At 42.5% G+C, this 18,919-nt stretch overlaps 1 protein-coding gene across 2 annotated transcripts; it reads left to right on the top strand.

Annotated features, from left to right (window-relative positions):
- The first annotated feature begins 813 nt into the window (after positions 1 to 813).
- On the top strand, positions 814 to 18,235 carry DDX3X (DEAD-box helicase 3 X-linked). 2 transcript variants are annotated; one of them, XM_072327128.1, is made up of 17 exons: positions 814 to 1,351; positions 3,788 to 3,845; positions 4,862 to 4,912; positions 8,641 to 8,764; positions 9,763 to 9,903; positions 9,986 to 10,085; positions 10,663 to 10,798; positions 11,223 to 11,308; positions 11,842 to 11,940; positions 12,015 to 12,175; positions 12,354 to 12,498; positions 12,591 to 12,735; positions 13,013 to 13,194; positions 13,290 to 13,407; positions 14,210 to 14,366; positions 15,208 to 15,332; positions 15,683 to 18,235. In XM_072327128.1, the coding sequence occupies exons 1-17, from the start codon at positions 1,307 to 1,309 to the stop codon at positions 15,763 to 15,765; spliced, it is 1,956 nt and encodes a 651-aa protein (XP_072183229.1). In that variant the 5' UTR covers positions 814 to 1,306; the 3' UTR covers positions 15,766 to 18,235. The 2 variants fall into 2 exon arrangements, with proteins under 2 accessions (XP_072183229.1, XP_072183228.1); XM_072327127.1 differs by having other exon boundaries at positions 1,043 to 1,351; positions 15,205 to 15,332.
- Positions 18,236 to 18,919: the final 684 nt, after the last annotated feature.

Here is an 18,919-nt window from a genome sequence, read left to right as displayed (position 1 = left end):
GTCGGTACTTTACTGACCCAAATTCAAGGGAACAGCTTGAGTGTTTTTCTGTGTCACTACACTGTAACGTGGTGGATGGAGTACTGGAGGTGTTGTTTTTTGCTTCTTAAGCAGTGAAAGGAGTCTGGATGGCTATTACTTGACAGGTGTTTCACATACTAACAGCAGGCTTCTGCCTTGATGCGGGCAAGGTGGGGCCTTTTGTGGTTATAATGGAGTAACCTGATAAAAGTTATTGCTTACTGGTGACCTTAGTGTATCACTGAATCTGATAGCTCAACAAGGCTTACAAGGTGAAAGGTGGTATCAGCAGTAACTAATGCTGACCCCCAACCTCAGCACGTTGGGGTGAGTAGCTCAGTTATTGTGTTACCAGGCAGTCAGTGTGATAAAACACTGTGCAGACCAGCAGGTGCAGTCCCACGTTGATCTGTGGGCACACCAGAGGTGTTTAATGTTGGAGAGACGAGAGGCCAGTGTATTTAGTGAAGCAGCCCCTCCCCCGCTGACTGTCGTCACCTGGACCGGGAAGGGGACGCTCAAGCCGGGAAAACACCACAGCGTGCCAATACTGGAGCTCTCCTCCTTCCCACGCCGAGCTTAGGTCCGGCAAGGCGACCCTGCAACGCCTCCATTAGGACCTGCGCCACTGCACAGTGGCAAGCGCACAAGATGGCGGCGGGCGCCGGCAGGGACGGCCACGTGACCTAGAATCCGACTCCTTCTAGAGACATCTCAGAGCGCGCGCAGCGGGCGCTCTCGCGAGCGTGCCGAACAAAAGGAGGGGGCTAGAAGCGGGGGGGGGGGGGCGCCGTAATCTCGCGAGAACTAGCGGCCGACCCTGTAGGGAGAGCAAGAGGTGGGGAACGAGCGGGCCGCCAGCAGGAAACATCGCGGTGTCGCCGCCGGAATCCGAGACAATCTGCCGGCCCGGCGCGCGAAATCTCGCGACACCCCCGTTGCTCCCTTCATCCGGCCCTAAGCTATAGAGACGCGCGCAAATCTCGCGATAGCTTTCCCCCCCCCCCCCCCCCCTCCTTTCGCCGCCGGCGCAGCGCGGTCGGTTTCTCTCTCAACAGCGCGGCGGAGGAGCAGGGAAAGCGAAGGGGGCGGAGCTTAAGTTGCGCGCTGAGGTCAGCGCGCGCCGCCGGGCGGGCGGGGACTATATAAAGGCCGGGGCCGAGGCGGGGGGTGTTCAGTCAGGAAAGCGATTCGTGGTGAACGAGTGGCAGCGGCGGCGAGTTCCCGGCCCGGCGAATCTGAATTTCTTGAGGCGGAGCGGGACATCCCGAGACGATCTCTCGTTATGAGTCATGTGGCGGTGGAAAATGCCCTCAGTCTAGACCAGCAGGTGAGAGACGAGGCCACGGGAACGGACCGGGGGGTGGGTGGGGGAGGGGCGCTCCGTTAATCGGGATATAAGGGGGGGGGGGGCGACAGCGGAGCGATGGCGGCAGCGTGTGCGTGCGTTGTGAGGGGCCGCGCTGCGAGGGGCGGCCCACACGGCCAGCGAGGGGCTGCCTGTGCGATCCGAGGCGGCTGCGTCGTGATTTTCTTTTCTTGCTTTCATTTTATTGCTTTCTACCATCCCATCCCCCCACCGTTTCTCTGGTTCCTTCCTCCCCCCCCGCTTCCCCCCCCCCCCGCAGCGCGGAGGGTTTGTGGCGTGTTCGGTTGTTGCGCAGTTCCCGTCGTGCGGCCCTTTTTTCCCCGCGGAGTGTTGGGGGAGGGGGGGGGGTTGGGGGGGCGGCCGGCCGCCAGCAGCACCATCAACACCGGGCGGGAGGAGCTACATCCCCGCGTGCCCCTGTGGCCTCCTCCTGGCCACGCTCCGCGCCCGGCTTTTGTGTGCCGGGGAAGAGACGATGGTAACACGGCGGGACCCCTGGCGGCGGCGGCGGGGAGCGGCTGCGAAGGGAGAGAGAGCGAGAGGAGGGGGGGCGGGGAGGAAGGGGGAAAGAGGGGGAGGGTAGGGAGGAGGCTGGCTCAATGGCGGCCATTGTGCATGTGACGGAGCCGGGCGGGGGTGGGGGCGCTTTGTGCTGGCGCCCCCGCGGAGGGGGCGGGGAAGGGGGGCGCTCGCGGCCGCCTTTGTTCGGGCTGCGGTAGCGCGGCCCCGCGGCGGGCGGCTCGCCCGCTCCTCCTGGTGGGCCTTGGTGACGCAGTTGCGCTCGGAGCGGCGGTGCTGCGCGGGCGGCTCTCGACCCCGCCGTGTTGTTGTTCTTTTTCTTTATTTCCTTCTTACGTCTTCTATCTTCCCTTCCACTCCCCCCCCCTCCATCTCCCCCCGCACCTGTGGGGCGGAGTCAGGCCCCTGCTTGGAGCGGGGGGACGGATGGTTACCTAACCCTGAGGGAAAGGGGGTGGGGAGGAGATCGCGGCTCTGTAGCGGGGCCCCGAGCGGGCACGAAGCGGCAGAAATAACCTTCGGAGCTCTTAGGTTTCGGGCAGCCGCGGTTCTGGGGCGAAGTAGGTCAGGGAGCCGGTTCCCCCCCCCCCCCTCCTTTCCCCCTCCGGAGATACAGCACGTGACGGGTGCCGGCAGCCGGATTAGCTGGGCGGGCTGCGGCTGCTCCCTGCTGCGCCGAAAATCCCAGCCCGCAGTGCCGGCTGCACCGCCGCACTGAGATGGCGGCCCCGGCCCTGCGCCATCTCCCTGAGCCGCCACGCTGCGGGGGGGGGGGGTGCGCCGGCGCTCTTCTTCTCTACCCGCTTCTTCCTCCTTATACCTACTTCTCCTTATACCTGCTTCTTAGTGACTACCCGAGTAATATTTTTACCTCGTCTTGATGCTCGGATCAGCTAAAGAGTTTAGATTTTAAGCAGCTTTAGAGAGAGCAATCCAAGGCTCCCCATCAGAGGATTTATTTCAAGAAGCTGAATGGTAGCGCATATAATAGAATCATTCAATCGTTGAGGTGGGAAAAGACCTCTTGAAGATTATCTAGTCCAACCATCAGCCCATTGTCACCGTGCTGGACATCTTGGAGGATGATCTTTGATTTGGATTGACTCCTGTTGTGTTGGAAGATGCGCATTGCAATTGGCCTCGCATAAAATTGAGTTGACTTTTAACGTATTTCAGCTCTGCTAATAAGTTCTGCGATGTGCTATGTAGGTAAACAACTGCAGCAAGCTTCTTTGTTATGTGTGGGTTGCCTTCTATTTACATGAGTTGCTTGACCTGAATGCGTTTAAACCAAAACACATTTTGGTAGGCTGAAGGCTGCAAACAAAGCTTGCAAGAAGCAAATGAGAAGTTGTATTTTCCAACAGTGTGAGGGTAGGAGGAATTGGCCTAATGTTCTGGGAGCAGAAACTGCTTCTGACATGAAAATGCTGATGTTTTAGTGATGTTAGTGTAGTCTAAAAGTGGATTCTACAAATGAAGCGTTACCAGAAAACCTGACCTCAGTCAGCATGTATTTTGATAGTCAGGGAGACTGTTCTAGGCTACTGCTCAGCCCTCATTTAGTGCATTAAGCAAGTCAGCAGTACTTGATTTGGTGGGTATACAGTAGTCTTCAGGTTTTGCTGCCTTTTTGGTGCGTGTTTATTGGTGGCTTTGAAGACACCTGAAGATAATTCTGAGTTTTACTGTTACTGTGCTATTGAACATTATAGTATTGGCTTTTCTTCATTACAGGAAATGTACCAAAAAATAAGTTTCTTTGCAGTGCTCACTTCTCAGAAATCTGCTCTTGATCTGCAAATGAGCGTTTTGCATCTTAGCATCAATTCATGATATAACATGTTGATATTAACTTGGCTGTTTTGTTCTTTCCAGTTTTCTGGTCTAGACTTGAATTCCTCAGACTCCCAGAGTGAAGGAAGCTCTACAAACAGTAAGTACATGCAAGTACTTAAAGTTTTCTGGTGCGCAGGAAGTTTCAAAACCAAAGCAGGCTCTTGTACCTGCAGAAATAATTTCTGAAGCAAGATGTACAGACTTCGGGGAAATGCAACGAGGTTACTAGTTACGTGCCTGCTTTAAAATAACATACTTTGGACTGGCACACTTAGTTGCAGTGGTTGTGTAAGTTCAGTGTTTTGGTAGTGCTGTATTGAACCAAATTGAGAGAATCCAGATTCCCGAATTTTCTGTGGCCTCTAGTCAAACAGCTGAGGCCAGTAATTGTAGTAATTTGGTGACCTGGTTTACCAAAGCATTCCGCTAGTGTTGCAGTGTCGGAGGTAAACGGTTTTAGTGGTTATCTGCTCTAATTGAGATTTGTTAGGTAGAAACAGTGTTATTTAGTGTGCCAAAAAGACCAGTATTTTAAGATGAGAGAGAATGTTCAGGGAACTCCTGTTAAGCCCGTGCTTACTACCTTCTACTTTATGCTGCTTAACAATCCAGATGCTTCTGGATTGTAAGTGAAAAATGCTATTCAGAGGCAATTGCACGTGGCTTCTGGTTAGATCTAAGCTGAATTGAGTGGGATGGTTAGATTCAAGGAGAAGGAAAACTACTGGCATTAATACTGTGAGTGCCAGTGTAGGAATGGCATAGTGAACATCGTAAGCTGCTCAAATAACCTGGAGCTATGTGAAGCCTTAATCAGTTCTTGGAAGACAAACTTTCATAACAGGTACTGTATGTCCAGAAAAGGCATGTCTGTATTATCTTTTGAAAGCGAAGCTAATTAAATGTATAAGAATTTTACATTCACTACTTTGGGTTCGCTGTGAGAAATGTAAGTATTCAAAAACTGTTTTTAAAATGCCCTTAAAGGCCTAAAAGCTTGTGAGGCAAACTGTTTCTTCCTTTGCAAAGGGTGCTGTTGAAAAGGCTGTTAACAATAAAGTTACAAACAGTATATAACATTATCTTTAACATTGTCTTTCTTTTGTCCTGCAGAAGGCAGATACATTCCTCCTCACTTAAGGAACAGGGAAGCTTACAAACAGGGTATGTATAAGAAATAGGGGGCAACACTTGTAATTGATTTTTAGCGGCTGTTAAAAGTTCTGGCACTATTGTTTGAAGTGACTCTGCAAGCTGCTTGACTGCTCTGCACAAAATACTGCAACTTCACTTCCTATTTTTAGCATGCTGCTGTTGGTTCCATCTCCAGGTGATGTTCTGAGTTTGAGTTTGGTGTTTGATAGGCAAAATGTCTTCATTATCTTACCATGTAAGTAAGTGACAGGAGCAAGTTGAAGACTTTTATTTGTCTACCTGTGTAACCACTAGTATAAAATTCTAAACTTCTTTGCAGGTACCAGTTTTTTTTCTATTGACTGTGATGTGAAACTTACAGTCCTAGTTACTAGGAGCAAATAGCACAGTTTTTCATCGTAAATGGGTGTTGAACATGTGTGCAAGTAGGGAGCGTGAGAAGCAAAACAATTACAGATGTTGCCTTTGAATGGAAATCTACAAAAGTGGTTGCAAAAAGCATGATAGAATGCTGGAGTATGAAACACGTGCTTAAATAACATGAAGTGCTTGAATAGTGTTTTTGTATAGAAGGACTGCACTGGAAAAGTCAAGCTTACCTTTTGCTTCTAGGATAAAAGAGGATAAAGTGTTTCATGGAGTGCTTCAGTGAAATAAATAATGACCTCTATTTTGGAGAAAGATTTCAGAGCTTGGTAGTGGCCATTGGATCCAATGGTAATGCATTGTGTAGATAACAGTTGCTTGGGGAAATGTTCTTTTACATAGACCAGAGAAACTGAAGTGTTGTACTATGCTACGAATTTAAGAAGTAATAGAAACTGCTCAGAGCTTAAATTTTAAACCTCGTACTGTAAAAACAGTGGGACTTTAAAAGGTTGTCTTTATGGTGCAGGAGGTTTCTTCCTTGAAGGAATAGGTAGGAGAGTATTGAAATACATGCCGATATCTTCTGAAGTTCTTCTAAAGTTCTTCTGGAGCTGCTTAATGACTAGAACAAATATTCTTGCACTTGGAAGAAACAGATCAAAAACGTGAAAATGAAAATGTTTTTAAACATTGAAGAGGCATTAAATTGCCCTAAGGCACCAATTGACGTGAATAGTCTGTAATGGGAGCTGACTTAGGTGAGGAGAGCACAGGGATTCTTTGGCAGCTCCGCTCTCTTGAAGTTCCCAGTAACTTAAGTCTCAAATGTGAGCAGCCTTGGAGGGAATGTCAGAGAAACCCTGGAGGAACTTTGGTTGCAGGAAACAGAGTTTATTAAGAGCTGCTCTCAAAAAAAACCTACTTTGAAACAGAGGCATCTTGTTTCACTAGATATTTGAACTCCACAGTGTACAGTTTTCTCCTTTGAAGTAAGAGAAGTGTGAATGTTGCCTTTTGTATTTGACTAACTAGAAGATAATAAGATGTATTCATTATGTAACTGGATTTTCTTATTCATGCCATTCATTGTAGGCACTAAAATGTCACTCTGCAAAAGGGTAAAGAAGTCATAAACCAACTTAAAGAAACAGTGTGGTAGACCCTGTTCTTAGAGGATGTCAACTTCCATTGGTACCCCTGTTGCTTAGGATTTTCCTTGAAACCATTTAGAGCTCTATACCACTAGATCCCTCCTGGCTCCTTGTGGTAGGAAGTTTGCAATAGTTAAGCTTAGAAAAGCAAATCAGGGCTCATTGTAGCAAAGCGGGTCATCCTCATCATGAGTTGACAGTAGAGCTATTGCATGGCTAGAAGTCTGTAATGCAGTATTCAGTTGTATGCAACAAATGCAAATTAACTCCTTTTTTTAAACAAACAACTTTCTATATATTGGCTGTTGAAGTCCTTTGCAGCTTCTGAAAAGTGTTTGTACACGTTAGCAAGCAACAGGCAAAGCAGTTTTTGGATAGCAGTAGTGATTGACCATATAAGGAAAATCTTGAATGCAGCCTTGGAAGTGTGTTTAGCTGTATTTTGATGTCCCAGTAGAATTCTCACAAACTGTGCCCTCCAACTTAATGAAAGCATTAAGTAATGCTGCATTCAGATGGAGAAGGAACTATTAGTTTATCCTGTGTGCTGTTCCCTTAGATGTGTTTTGGGAATGGATGGTATGTAGTTTCTAGCTTGGGGTTCTCAGTTTCTTCCATAGCTGATTACGGTGCAGTAATGCAGAGAGGCTATTAATGTTGCACAGTATACTTGTGGCTAAGTAAGAAATTGCTTAAGGCAGTGGATGCAGTGATTTAAACATAACAGTTTTTTTTCCTCTATGTGAAGAGTGTCCACTGGATTTAAATAGGTGTTAGCTGGGGAAGAAGGCTAAAACATGGAGAGTATTTGTGTTCCAAAACCTTGTGGTGCATTCCTTGTTTGTTAGGTAAATTACAGTGTGATTTTTTTTTTCCATAGACCTGAGGATATGTCCCTTTTGTGGTACAGATAATGCCAGTTTTATACCTGAGAGCAGGACAGCGCAGAACTGCAGGAGATGATATAATGAATTCAAAATTCTTTAGGCTAATTACTGGCAATTCCGCCTAGAGCTCATAATAAGAGCTATAGAGCTCAGAATAAGCAACCTTGTATACTGATGCATTTGGCTTTAATGAGTTTTGCTTGATAATATTGATATGTTCTCTCACATGACATCCTTGTTGAACATCCTTAAAGCTACTCTTGGGTATTTGAAGTCTGAGTTTATCTAATAGTAGATCAAATGAAAAAATACAGCTTTTCAAGTGGTATAACCATAATTGCTGTTAAAACATCACAAAGTGTGACCTACAATGCTGATTGAAAAGTGTAGCAGCTACTGCTTTTCAAAAGTGCAGAAGCCACAGAATTTCCTTAGATGTTATCATCTCCTTAGGGAAAATATGTGCTGGATAGAATCTTTACAGAATGTTTTTCCTGTAGTAATTTGCTGTCCCAGTTGCTTCCAGTTGTGGGTGACATACAAGTCATCCTCATTGTAGAACATGGAAAGGATATTTTTTTACTGGTAGGATTAATTTTTCTAAGTCCAGTATTTGAGACTCTAATTGGATCTTTTCTGAACTTCTGAAGGTGAAACTAGATAAGTATTGTAGAACTAAACTTTCCAATTTAGTACCAGTGTTTCCATCCATCTCTTGTCCCCTGAGTAAGCACCACCAGAGGCCCAGTTAAGTTCACAGGAATGAAATATGCTGTGAAGAACTTGGATGTTTCTGAATTTTTTTTTTATTCGATATAGTTGAGCTCCCTGCTTGCTGTTAATGACTGCTGTTGGGATGACAATAGTTTCACTGATGTAATGGGTTCAGTTTGTACCTATTTAATATAAATCAGGCATCCAACTTTGTGTAACCTCAGGTGGTTCAGAATCCTCCAGCCATATTGGATTCCTCATTTTTACTTTGAATTTACTCAAATGCACCATGAACTCTGTTGCCTTTGTGACCTTCTTTCCGGAGAAAAACAAATGGTAGCAGTGATGTATGTGCATTTTTAAATGTACTGCTTCTGCGTGCATGGAAGTATTTCAGCAAGTTTGATTGGCAATAAGAGATATTTGGTGCCTGTTGGAGCAAGTCTTGTCTGTTTTTCATATATATATTATATATATATATATTTTTTTTTTTCTTTTAAAGTCTGCCAGTATTTAAACCATGTGGACTTTGTAGTGGAGACTTACTGGACAGACATTTTTCTTACAAAAAGCTGGAGTGTGTAATATATGGCTTAAAATACTTTCTCTCTACTAGGTTTTGATAGTGGTGGCTGGAGTTCCAGCAGAGACAAGGATGCATACAGCAGTTTCGGTGCACGATCTGACCGTGGAGCAAAATCAAGCTTCTTTGACCGTGGAAACGGATCAAGAGGAGGAAGGCAAGTGCTTATTTATATAGGTGCTGAATTCCAAATCTGTTGCAGTTCTATGGCACATATATAATATTGCTGTTGAAAATGGAATTCTAGGTGTGAAGGTTCCCCCTCCCGTCTTAATACTTCATAGCTGTAGGAATTAAATGATGGGAAGCTTGCATGTTGTAGATGTGCCTTCTAGCCCATCACCAGCCAGTACTGCAATTCCTATGACTTCTTGACTTGCCATGTCATCAACAAAATTCTGAATGGGTGGCTACTACCAGATATTGATTTAAGAGCTTTTAGGAGTACATAAAATACATCAGAACTGACTTCTTTTTTCCAGTTTTTTTTTCCTTGTTGAAAAAGTGTAGTTAATAAACCTGGGTGAGACTCTTGCAGGTTCTCTACCTTACTTGATCAGTCTTACACACATCATGCGTTGTATGCACAAGTGTGGTGAGAATGACCTTTGTCAACTAGTAAGGCTGACGGTGGTAGTCCTGTATCCAGACTTTTCTCAAACATGATTTACCAGGCCAAAATCTAAACAGTTGAGGTAAGGACTTTTTCCACCTTCTTTTTAAGTCAATAACACAGGTGAGCTCACTCTTGGTAAAACTGGAAATCTGACATGTTCATTGAGGGATTTAGTTTTATCCTGTGGTGGGGGGGGAGTAGGGGAATAAAATCAAGTTCTTTGGGGAACTGTTTGGGCTTGGAAGATGAATATAACATGAGGCATATACCAAGTGCAGGTTTAAGTTTCAATGTATTAAGCTAAAACTAAGCTGCTAAGTTAATAATTGGAACTAACTTTTCCTGTCTGTAATGCAGAATAACATGACCTAGTCTTATAAGTAGGGCTAAAATCATTTTACTTTAGAAGTCAGTTTGAACATCTGATTATCATCCTGTGGTCATGTATTTAACATACAGACATAATATATTCAGCTAGACTGTAATGGTTTTGGTGTTTTGTTCTTGTGATGGTGGCCTAACACTCATACTGTGTTTAGGTATGAAGAGCGTGGAAGAGGTAGCGACTATGATAGGAGTGGCTTCGGTAGATTTGACCGTGGTGGAAATAGCCGTTGGTGTGACAAGTCCGATGAAGATGATTGGTCAAAACCTCTTCCCCCAAGTGAACGCCTGGAACAGTAAGTAATGGATCTACACGACACAATGTGATATTGCTAATTGGTTCACCTAATAAATAAAACACTTTTTTCCTACTTTCAGAGAGCTCTTTTCAGGAAGCAACACTGGCATTAACTTTGAGAAATATGATGATATTCCCGTTGAAGCAACAGGCAGCAATTGTCCTCCACATATTGAAAGTGTAAGTTGTTTTTTTTAAATCCAATTGGTCTAATCTTCACAGTTTTGCACATGAAACTTGATGTTTTCCTGTGTCAATTTTAGGAAGCTAAAGAAATAACTGTCTCGTTTCCCTACAGCAAAGATTTTTTTTTTTAATGAGAGGAGCTATATATGATAAACTAAAACATAAAAGAGGTTGTATAAAGTTGGCACTTGCAGTTTACTTAACTGTATGATGTATCTTTAAGTAGTAAATGCATAAGTAAGTAGTGGAAATGCTTGGAGGTGCTAGTTTGCAGGAGCTGTTTAAACATTGCCTCTAAGTGAGGTGTTAAGCATTGTATGACTAATGTAGTTTGCTCTTGAGGCTTAGCTGGCTTTTTTAAGAATCACATTGCTGGACTAAGTTGATATCATATTCCCAATTAACTGATTCTTTAGTATCTGACGTTGTAAGCAACTTCCTTAGGAAGAAGTAAACCCAAAAGTATTTCATGAGGAAAATGTGCTTGGACTGAGTGGCTTGTTCAGGGAGGGATGGAGGGTGAGGATCTCAGATTTAATCTTCCGTAATTTTATTTTTAATTATTTTACAGTTCAGTGATGTTGATATGGGAGAAATTATTATGGGAAACATTGAGCTCACACGTTACACTCGTCCTACTCCAGTCCAGAAACATGCAATACCTATTATTAAAGAGAAGAGAGACTTGATGGCCTGTGCTCAGACAGGTAAGTTTGTAACTATTGCTTATTATTAGTCTCTGTCAATGATTATAGGTTTTTTCATTCTGGAACCTTTGGGCAAGGTTTCCTTAAGGTAATAAACCTATTGTTCAGAATGCATTGGAATACCTCTTGGAAATTATGAGATAATCTTGCCATTGATTTGCATGTGCTGTGTCAGGCACACTTGTTACCGTGTCCCTAGAGAGCTGTTAATGCCCTAAATTGCTTCAGAGTGTTACAGTGCTCATTGACTGACCGTTGTCTGTAGACCAAGTTTTCTGGCTGAAAAATACACTCAAATGGCTTGTGCAGTATCCATATATCTAGCACAGATAATACTAGGAATGCTTATGGTACAGGACTGTGTTCAGTAGACACAGTGTGACAGCTTTAAAAATAACTAATAATACTAAATTGTATCTATCAGGGTCTGGGAAAACTGCTGCGTTTCTTCTACCAATATTGAGCCAGATCTATGCAGATGGACCTGGTGATGCCTTGAGAGCTATGAAGGCAAGTATTTTATTACTTAGTCCTGAAGAAGCTGAGTCAAGTGTATGCATTTGCTTCATATGCTGATGCCTGCTACTGGATGCAGTAGTTGAGCTCAAGTGTGTTGTTGTTAGTTTGGGTAGATGGGGGCAGTTTCTCACCTTTCTGAAGCCTTTTCTTGGGCATGGAGAAGCTTGTAACTTTTTCCTCAGCTGAGTAAGAGAAACAAGATTTTGATGAATGACCTTTTTGAGTAGATCCTTGCTACTGGAAAAACTGTTACGTTACTTGTCTACATTGTAGATTTTAAGATGAGGTGGTACCCCTCTTGTTTTCCATGGGTAGGCTTAACTCCTAGTTGTAGGTGTTACAGGTTTTAGAGGACAAGCTTGTGCTGCAGTTACGCAGTTGTTAACATAATTAACCAAAAGTTTAATCTTGGGCACTGCAGCAGGGCAGTCAGATGTAGTATCTAAAACAAGTTGATGCTGAACTGTTTGCTTTTTTTGTGTTTTTATTCACCTTTTATCTGGGGATTTTTCTTCCTGTTGTAGGAGAATGGAAGGTATGGACGCCGTAAGCAATATCCAATCTCACTGGTCCTGGCTCCAACTAGAGAACTGGCTGTGCAGATCTATGAGGAGGCCAGGAAGGTATGTCTAGGGGTTTATTAGAACACAGCACTTTGTGTGTTGTTCTTCTTAGCACTAACTTGCTTGTTTTGTAGTTTGCATACCGTTCCCGAGTTCGTCCCTGTGTTGTGTATGGTGGTGCAGACATTGGGCAACAAATACGTGACCTGGAACGTGGATGTCACTTGCTTGTAGCAACTCCAGGTCGACTGGTTGATATGATGGAGAGGGGGAAGATTGGACTGGATTTTTGCAAGTAAGTGAAGTTCTGTCCGTAACATGAGTTGCTGATGTGAAACTGAATCCCTTTTGAGATCTAGAGAGAACTCTATAGCACTTAAACTCTAAATGTCTGGTTGAGAAATGTAGTCTAGTGTCTGTAGTGAGCTGTTATCTCTAAAACCATCTGAAAAAACCTCTTGTTATTACTTTAGATACCTAGTGCTTGATGAAGCTGATAGAATGCTTGACATGGGTTTCGAACCTCAGATTAGACGAATTGTTGAACAAGATACAATGCCGCCAAAGGGGGTTCGCCATACCATGATGTTCAGTGCTACTTTCCCCAAGGAAATCCAGGTACTTCATGATAGTTCAAATACCTTAACGTTTAGTCTAATCCTGTCTCTGAAAGGGGGGAAAATGCTCATTTTTTGCCTTTCCTTCTTTAGATGCTTGCTCGTGACTTCCTTGATGAATATATCTTCCTGGCTGTTGGCAGAGTAGGTTCTACATCTGAGAATATCACACAGAAAGTAGTCTGGGTGGAAGAGTTGGACAAACGATCATTTCTGCTTGACCTACTAAATGCTACAGGTAAGTTACCAGTTTCGGATAAGTGAATAATGCAGTTTAAGGTGAGGTAAATTGAACAGCTCAAAATAGTGAGAACTTTGAGTAGGTATATGGAGGAAAGTAGTATCTTCTTGTATTTCTTAAGCATCCCGTGAATTTCTTGCATTGGCTGAATGATGGTTTTATGTTGATGAAAACTTTCAGTAAGTTCTTCAGTTTATAGAGTAATTGGGAGGTAAACTGATGTATTAATCAATGCAACTTTTCTCTTGTAAACTTGTGGTTCATTTATTCTTAGGCAAGGATTCCTTGACTCTGGTGTTTGTGGAAACGAAAAAAGGAGCAGATGCTCTCGAGGACTTCCTCTACCATGAAGGGTATGCCTGTACAAGTATACATGGGGATCGTTCTCAAAGAGACCGAGAGGAAGCACTCCATCAGTTCCGTTCTGGCAAGAGCCCAATTCTTGTTGCCACAGCCGTAAGTCCAGTTTTTTGAAGTTTGTGTCAGTAGGCACATCATCTCACTGAACTTAGCTCAGGGATGGATTTTTCTTTTACTCTTTTAACTACTAGGTAGCAGCAAGAGGACTGGATATATCAAATGTAAAGCACGTCATCAACTTTGACTTGCCAAGTGACATTGAAGAATATGTGCACCGCATTGGTCGTACGGGCCGTGTAGGAAATCTTGGTAAGTATAGACACGTAGTAACTGATTTTTGAGTGTAGTGATATAGGATAAATAACAAACTGAAGCTACACAGGACTTGAAAGGAGGGGAGCCCTTGTGCCTTCTGTGCCAACACAGAATTGCTAAGAAATTGTGCAGTGTGGAGTGTAGCCTTTTTTTTTTTCCTTTGGGATTCTGGAGGTTATTTACAACTGGATAAATGAGTGAGGAGACTGAAACTGAAGCCTAAGCTATATTCTAGCACTCTGTTTTTAGCTTTTTAGCTTGGTTCTGCAGGGTCCTCTTTTTGTTCCTGCAGTTTTACTGAGTTTCAAAAATCCCTTCAAAAAGGGAATATTAAGATGTGGAATACTTGCCTTTGTGGTAGGAAAAGCCTGTCTGAAGCCTGTTCTAATTTCCTGCTCTGTAAGAATGTTTCTAGAGGATCACATGTATTATGATCACATGTATTATGCTTTGCTGAGGAAGGATGGGATGAACAGTCTGAGCAGTTTTCTTACAGTTCTTTTTTGTGCTTATGAGATCTCAGTACACCTTAGAACTTTAAGTGCAGACAAAGTGCCACTGAAAACTAATGCTAAGATTTGATACCATATGTAAAATAGGTATCTGTCTTCAGTGTCTGTCAGTAAATAGGAGACCTGTGTGAGTGGCTAGAGTGGAAAAATGAGCATTTTCTGTTCAGATAATTCTAATGCTCTTCACGATTGAGTTTGAGAATATGATGTGCTTGATATGGAATGGGATTAAGTGCTGTAGAGTATCTACTTCACGTGGAGCTAAAATTTAATGTGTTTTTCAGGTCTTGCCACCTCATTCTTCAATGAGAGAAATATAAACATCACCAAGGATTTACTTGATCTTCTTGTTGAGGCTAAGCAAGAAGTTCCGTCTTGGCTGGAAAACATGGCTTATGAACAGCATCACAAAGGAGGTGGCAGCCGTGGACGGTCTAAGAGGTAATGAAATAAGCTTTGGCTAAAGGTGTATTTCAATGACTTGTGAGGGGCAGTTCTATCTGAAAGCAGTTAATTTTTGAGGAGTACAAGCCAGTGCACGCTGGTGTCCTCTTCACCCATAGGTTTGTGTGTTCTCTACAGTAATTTTTTTCCTTCTAAACTAACCAGGTAACTGCTAACATTTGCTAGCAGAAATAGCTCTAAACTCATTAAAAGCATTTAAATACCTGAGAGAAGTTCTTAACTGTGTGAGCCACACTTGTGCTTGAGCACCTGTTGAAATGTTAAAGAGATAGTAGTGCTTGTCTGTTAACATTAAAGTATAAGGTAATGTGTAGATGTGAGAATACTTGTGAAGTAGTTTTGGTACAGAAAGCTGAAATGTCTCCCACAAATTGGAACCAATAATGTTAATGACTATAGTAATAGGGATGGGGGACTGTCACCTTGCCTTTCAATTTAGCCAGTGTGAGTAGACCTTATGAATTTTAGTTGAAACATGCTAAGAAAGTGGTTGTCAACAAAAAAAATGGGCATGAATAAATCACTGAAACTATCACTTAACAGCCCTGTGGAATAGAGGTTAGACTGAATCAAATCTTAGCAGGTCCCGATAGCGTAATTCTTAGTGTAACATGACAAGTTGACTGCGGACAGTAAGTTTTCCTTTGCTACATTGAATGTCCTTTCTAGATTGTATTGGGTGCTCATTAAAAAGAGCATTGAAATCGAATTTGCACTGATTGGGCAACTGTAACCTTTGGTGAAGAAACTTTGTGCTTGAGCTTATAGTGGTTAAAATATCACTGACTAATGTGGTTTTTATTCCTTTATAAAGCAGTAGGTTTAGTGGAGGATTTGGTGCCAGAGACTACCGAACAAGTAGTGGTGCTGGCACCAACAGCTTTAGCAGCAGTCGAACAGCCAGCGGCCGTACTGGAGGAAGTGGCAGCAGAGGATTTGGAGGTAAGGAAAAAGAGGGCAGATATGACTGGCAGCTACAAAACAAGACTTAAAGTACTTGGTATGGTAGTACTTCTGCAAGTTACATGGGTAATTGCAGAAAATATTAAGAGGTCATCTGGTGTGTTGTATGTAAAGTTCAGCATTCTTATTGGTTCTGTATTAGCACGAGTTACGTGTGTCTGTTTGATGCAACCTGTCTCTTTTGTTTACATGTAGCAGAACTTTTGGGGTGGGTTTCTTTAATGGACTGTAGATGTCTTGTTTGTGCTCTGAGCTGCTTTCTGTTGTGAAGGTGCTGCAAGTTACCTTTAGCAGGTTAATTAAGCATCGCTTTCTCTTGCCTTTCATAGGTGGTGGTTATGGAGGCTTCTACAACAGTGATGGATATGGAGGAAACTATAACTCCCAGGGGGTTGACTGGTGGGGCAACTGAATCTGCTTGCAGCAGATAACCTACCAAACAAGCTAATATGGAAACCACATGTAACTTAGCCAGACTATACCTTGTGTAGCTTCAAGAACTCGCAGTACATTACCAGCTGTGATTCTCCACTGAAATTTTTTTTAAGGGAGCTCAAGGTCACAAGATGGAAACAAAGGAACAAGTAGCCCTATCTTGAAGGTGGTTTTGAAGACTCTATTGCTGTAGTCAGGATTAACTCCCCTCCCACCCATCCCCACCCAGAAACTGCATTTATAATTTTGTGACTGAGGATCATTTGTTTGTTAATGTACTGTGCCTTTAACTTTAGACAACTTTTATTTTGATGTCCTGTTGGCTCAGTAATGCTCAAGATATCAATTGTTTAGACAAAATAAAAATTACTGAACTTGGGCTAAAATCAAACCTTGGCACACAGGTGTGATACAACTTAAACAGGAATCACTGATTCATCCATAATATTACAAAGAAAAACTTATGCGGTAGCCTGCATTAGGGCTTTTGGTATCTGCAGATTTGAAAAATAAAAACATCTTGAAGCATATCAATGCAATTAGTTTCTAATGTGGCAAAACTGTACTAAGTTAAAGTTCTGATTTGCTCACTCTATCCTGGATAGGTACTTAGAACCTGATAGCCTTTAATAAGCCATTCCAGTCATGATGAGATGATGTATGGATACATGCATACATTAAAAGCACTGTTTTTGAAGTTAATGCAAGTAAATACAGCAATTCCTTTTTCAATATTTAGGCAGATCATTAATGTGAGCTAGCCAAACGTGGGCAGAATATTACAGGGAACGTTTAAAGGTCTGATAACTTGAAATAGTTTTTAGGAGAATTCATCTATTTAGACTTTTTAAAAATGCCTGCCATATGAAATTGAAATGGTAGAATGGCTGACCATGGCAGTGATGGGTCCTCCTTCAGGGCCTGACTGAATTTTTGGTCTAATAACGCATGCTAGTGTTGATGTTTTTTGGTCAAGAGGGTATGAACAGGAAGAATTATGCAGCAGGCTTTATTTTAATGCAGATTCACATTACTCTGTTCAAGCTGCGTGGAGATGTTAAACTGGCTTACTGTAGACTTTGTAAAATGGCTCCAGAAGAGTAACAAACAAACCTGAGATCACAGAGGTTGGAAATGTACATAAACTGCACAAGGTTTCAATTCTGCTATTAAAGTGCAGTTTTAGTCAGTTTTAGTTGCATAGGTTTCCATTGTATTTATAGTCTGTTTATGCTAAATCTGGCCAAAGATATAAGTATCGTCCACCAGAAAAATGCCTAAGCCACTTGGAATTTCTGTGCTGACTTTGTGGCCAGAGCGGTTAACAACTCTGATCTACAGTGGCGTAGGAAAAGAGGCAAAAATCTCCTAAAGTGCAATAGATTTTTTCAAGTGTATTGTGCCTTGTTCTAAAACTTTTATTAAGTAGGTGCACTTGACAGTATTGAGGTCATTTGTTATGGTGCTATTTCAAGTCTAGGTTTAGGCCCTTGTACATTTTGCCCATAACTTTTTACAAAATACTTCTTTTATTGCACATTCAGAGAATTTTATATATGTCTTGTGTGCGTGTCTTTAACTTCCAATCTTATTTTGTCTCTTGGAGATTTGAACGCAGCTTGTTTAAGGAGAAGGAAATAGATTCTAAAACTTATTTGGGACCACGGGAATGATAGCTGGGAAGAAAACTATTTGCACACGACAGATTTCTAGATACTTTTTGCTGCTAGTTTTGTGTAATATTTATTGAACATTTTTGACAAATATTTATTTTTGTAAGCCTAAAAGTGATTCTTTGAAAGTTTAAAGAAACTTGACCAAAAGACAGTACAAAAACACTGGCACTTGAATGTTGAATGTCACCGTATGCGTGAAATTATATATTTCGGGGTAGTGTGAGCTTTTAATGTTTAAGTCATATTAAACTCTTAAGTCAAATTAAGCAGACCCGGCATTGGCAGTATAGCCATAACTTTCTGATAGTAAAACAAAAATTGGCAACTTAAAATTAAACATGCCAAGGTTTTGATACACTTGTCTTAAGATATTAATGAAACACTTCGAAACACTGATGTGAAGTGTCCAGATTCTCAGATGTTTGTTGCGTGAGTTTTGTTTAGTTGTGTGTTTCTTTTTTTTTCGGTTTGTTTTTTTTTTTTCCAGTGAATGTCTGGCACATTGCAATCCTCAAACATGTGGTTATCTTTGTTGTATTGGCGTAATCAGTGACTTGTGCATTTTAGCAAGTTTGATCAGCCAGCAATACTTTTCAGTTCAGTTACAAGGATTCCAAACAATATGCAAGAATGGATTTAAACTTGCTGAATGTGAAAATTGAATTTCAAGTCACTGTAGGTTTAGAATTGCTTATTGTATTAGTTTAGATGCTAGCACTGCATGTGCTGTGCATATTCTTGATTTTATTAAAATAAAAAAGTTGAACTGCATAGTTGATTCATTTGTGAAGCGTCACTCTCCTGGTTTATGAGATGTAGCTCGAGCAGTTTCATCCGCATGCAAATCTGGAAGCAGGTGAATATAGTGTGGTACACGTCAGCGTGCTTATCAAATGGGAGCTGAACCCAGGCTCACTGAGCAGAGAATTGCTTGTACCTAGCAGTGTTGGGTACTTGTTCAAGCCTTCTAAAGAAGCTGAAGTGGGGGCAGGACTGATGAGATTTCCTTCCTCTCCCTTAGTGGTGACAAGTTCCAGCTGTAATGGAATTTGATTGAGGTTTATGTTACAGACCTCAGTTCCTCAGCCATAGGTATTCAGACCCCATCTCGTGGTTGCGTTGCATCTTAGTGGAGATAGCTTGTAAAGGGTGTCACCTGTTGATAGTTGCTTGGTAGCCGTGTTGAGAATAAGTGTGCAGTTGTGTGAGAAAGCTGCAGTACATAGTGGGTCACAATTGGAGGGTGATAACTTGTCCATCTTCCCTCTAGAGTCACTGCCCTCATAAGGTAGCACAACCTGTGCTTGTAGTTCTGCCTTAGCTTCAGAAAATTGAAGCGTGGGATTATGAGCTCTATGAATAGACTGGAGTGAGCTTGTGTGCTGAGATAACCATGGGGAGGCAGTGAAAGGAATAGATTCACATGTTCAAGTCTATTGATCTATTGTAGAAAGA

This window comes from Excalfactoria chinensis, chromosome 1, assembly GCF_039878825.1.
Source record: "Excalfactoria chinensis isolate bCotChi1 chromosome 1, bCotChi1.hap2, whole genome shotgun sequence".
In the NCBI taxonomy this organism is placed as follows: Eukaryota; Metazoa; Chordata; class Aves; order Galliformes; family Phasianidae; genus Excalfactoria; species Excalfactoria chinensis.
This window is presented reverse-complemented; position numbering and strand designations above follow the sequence as displayed.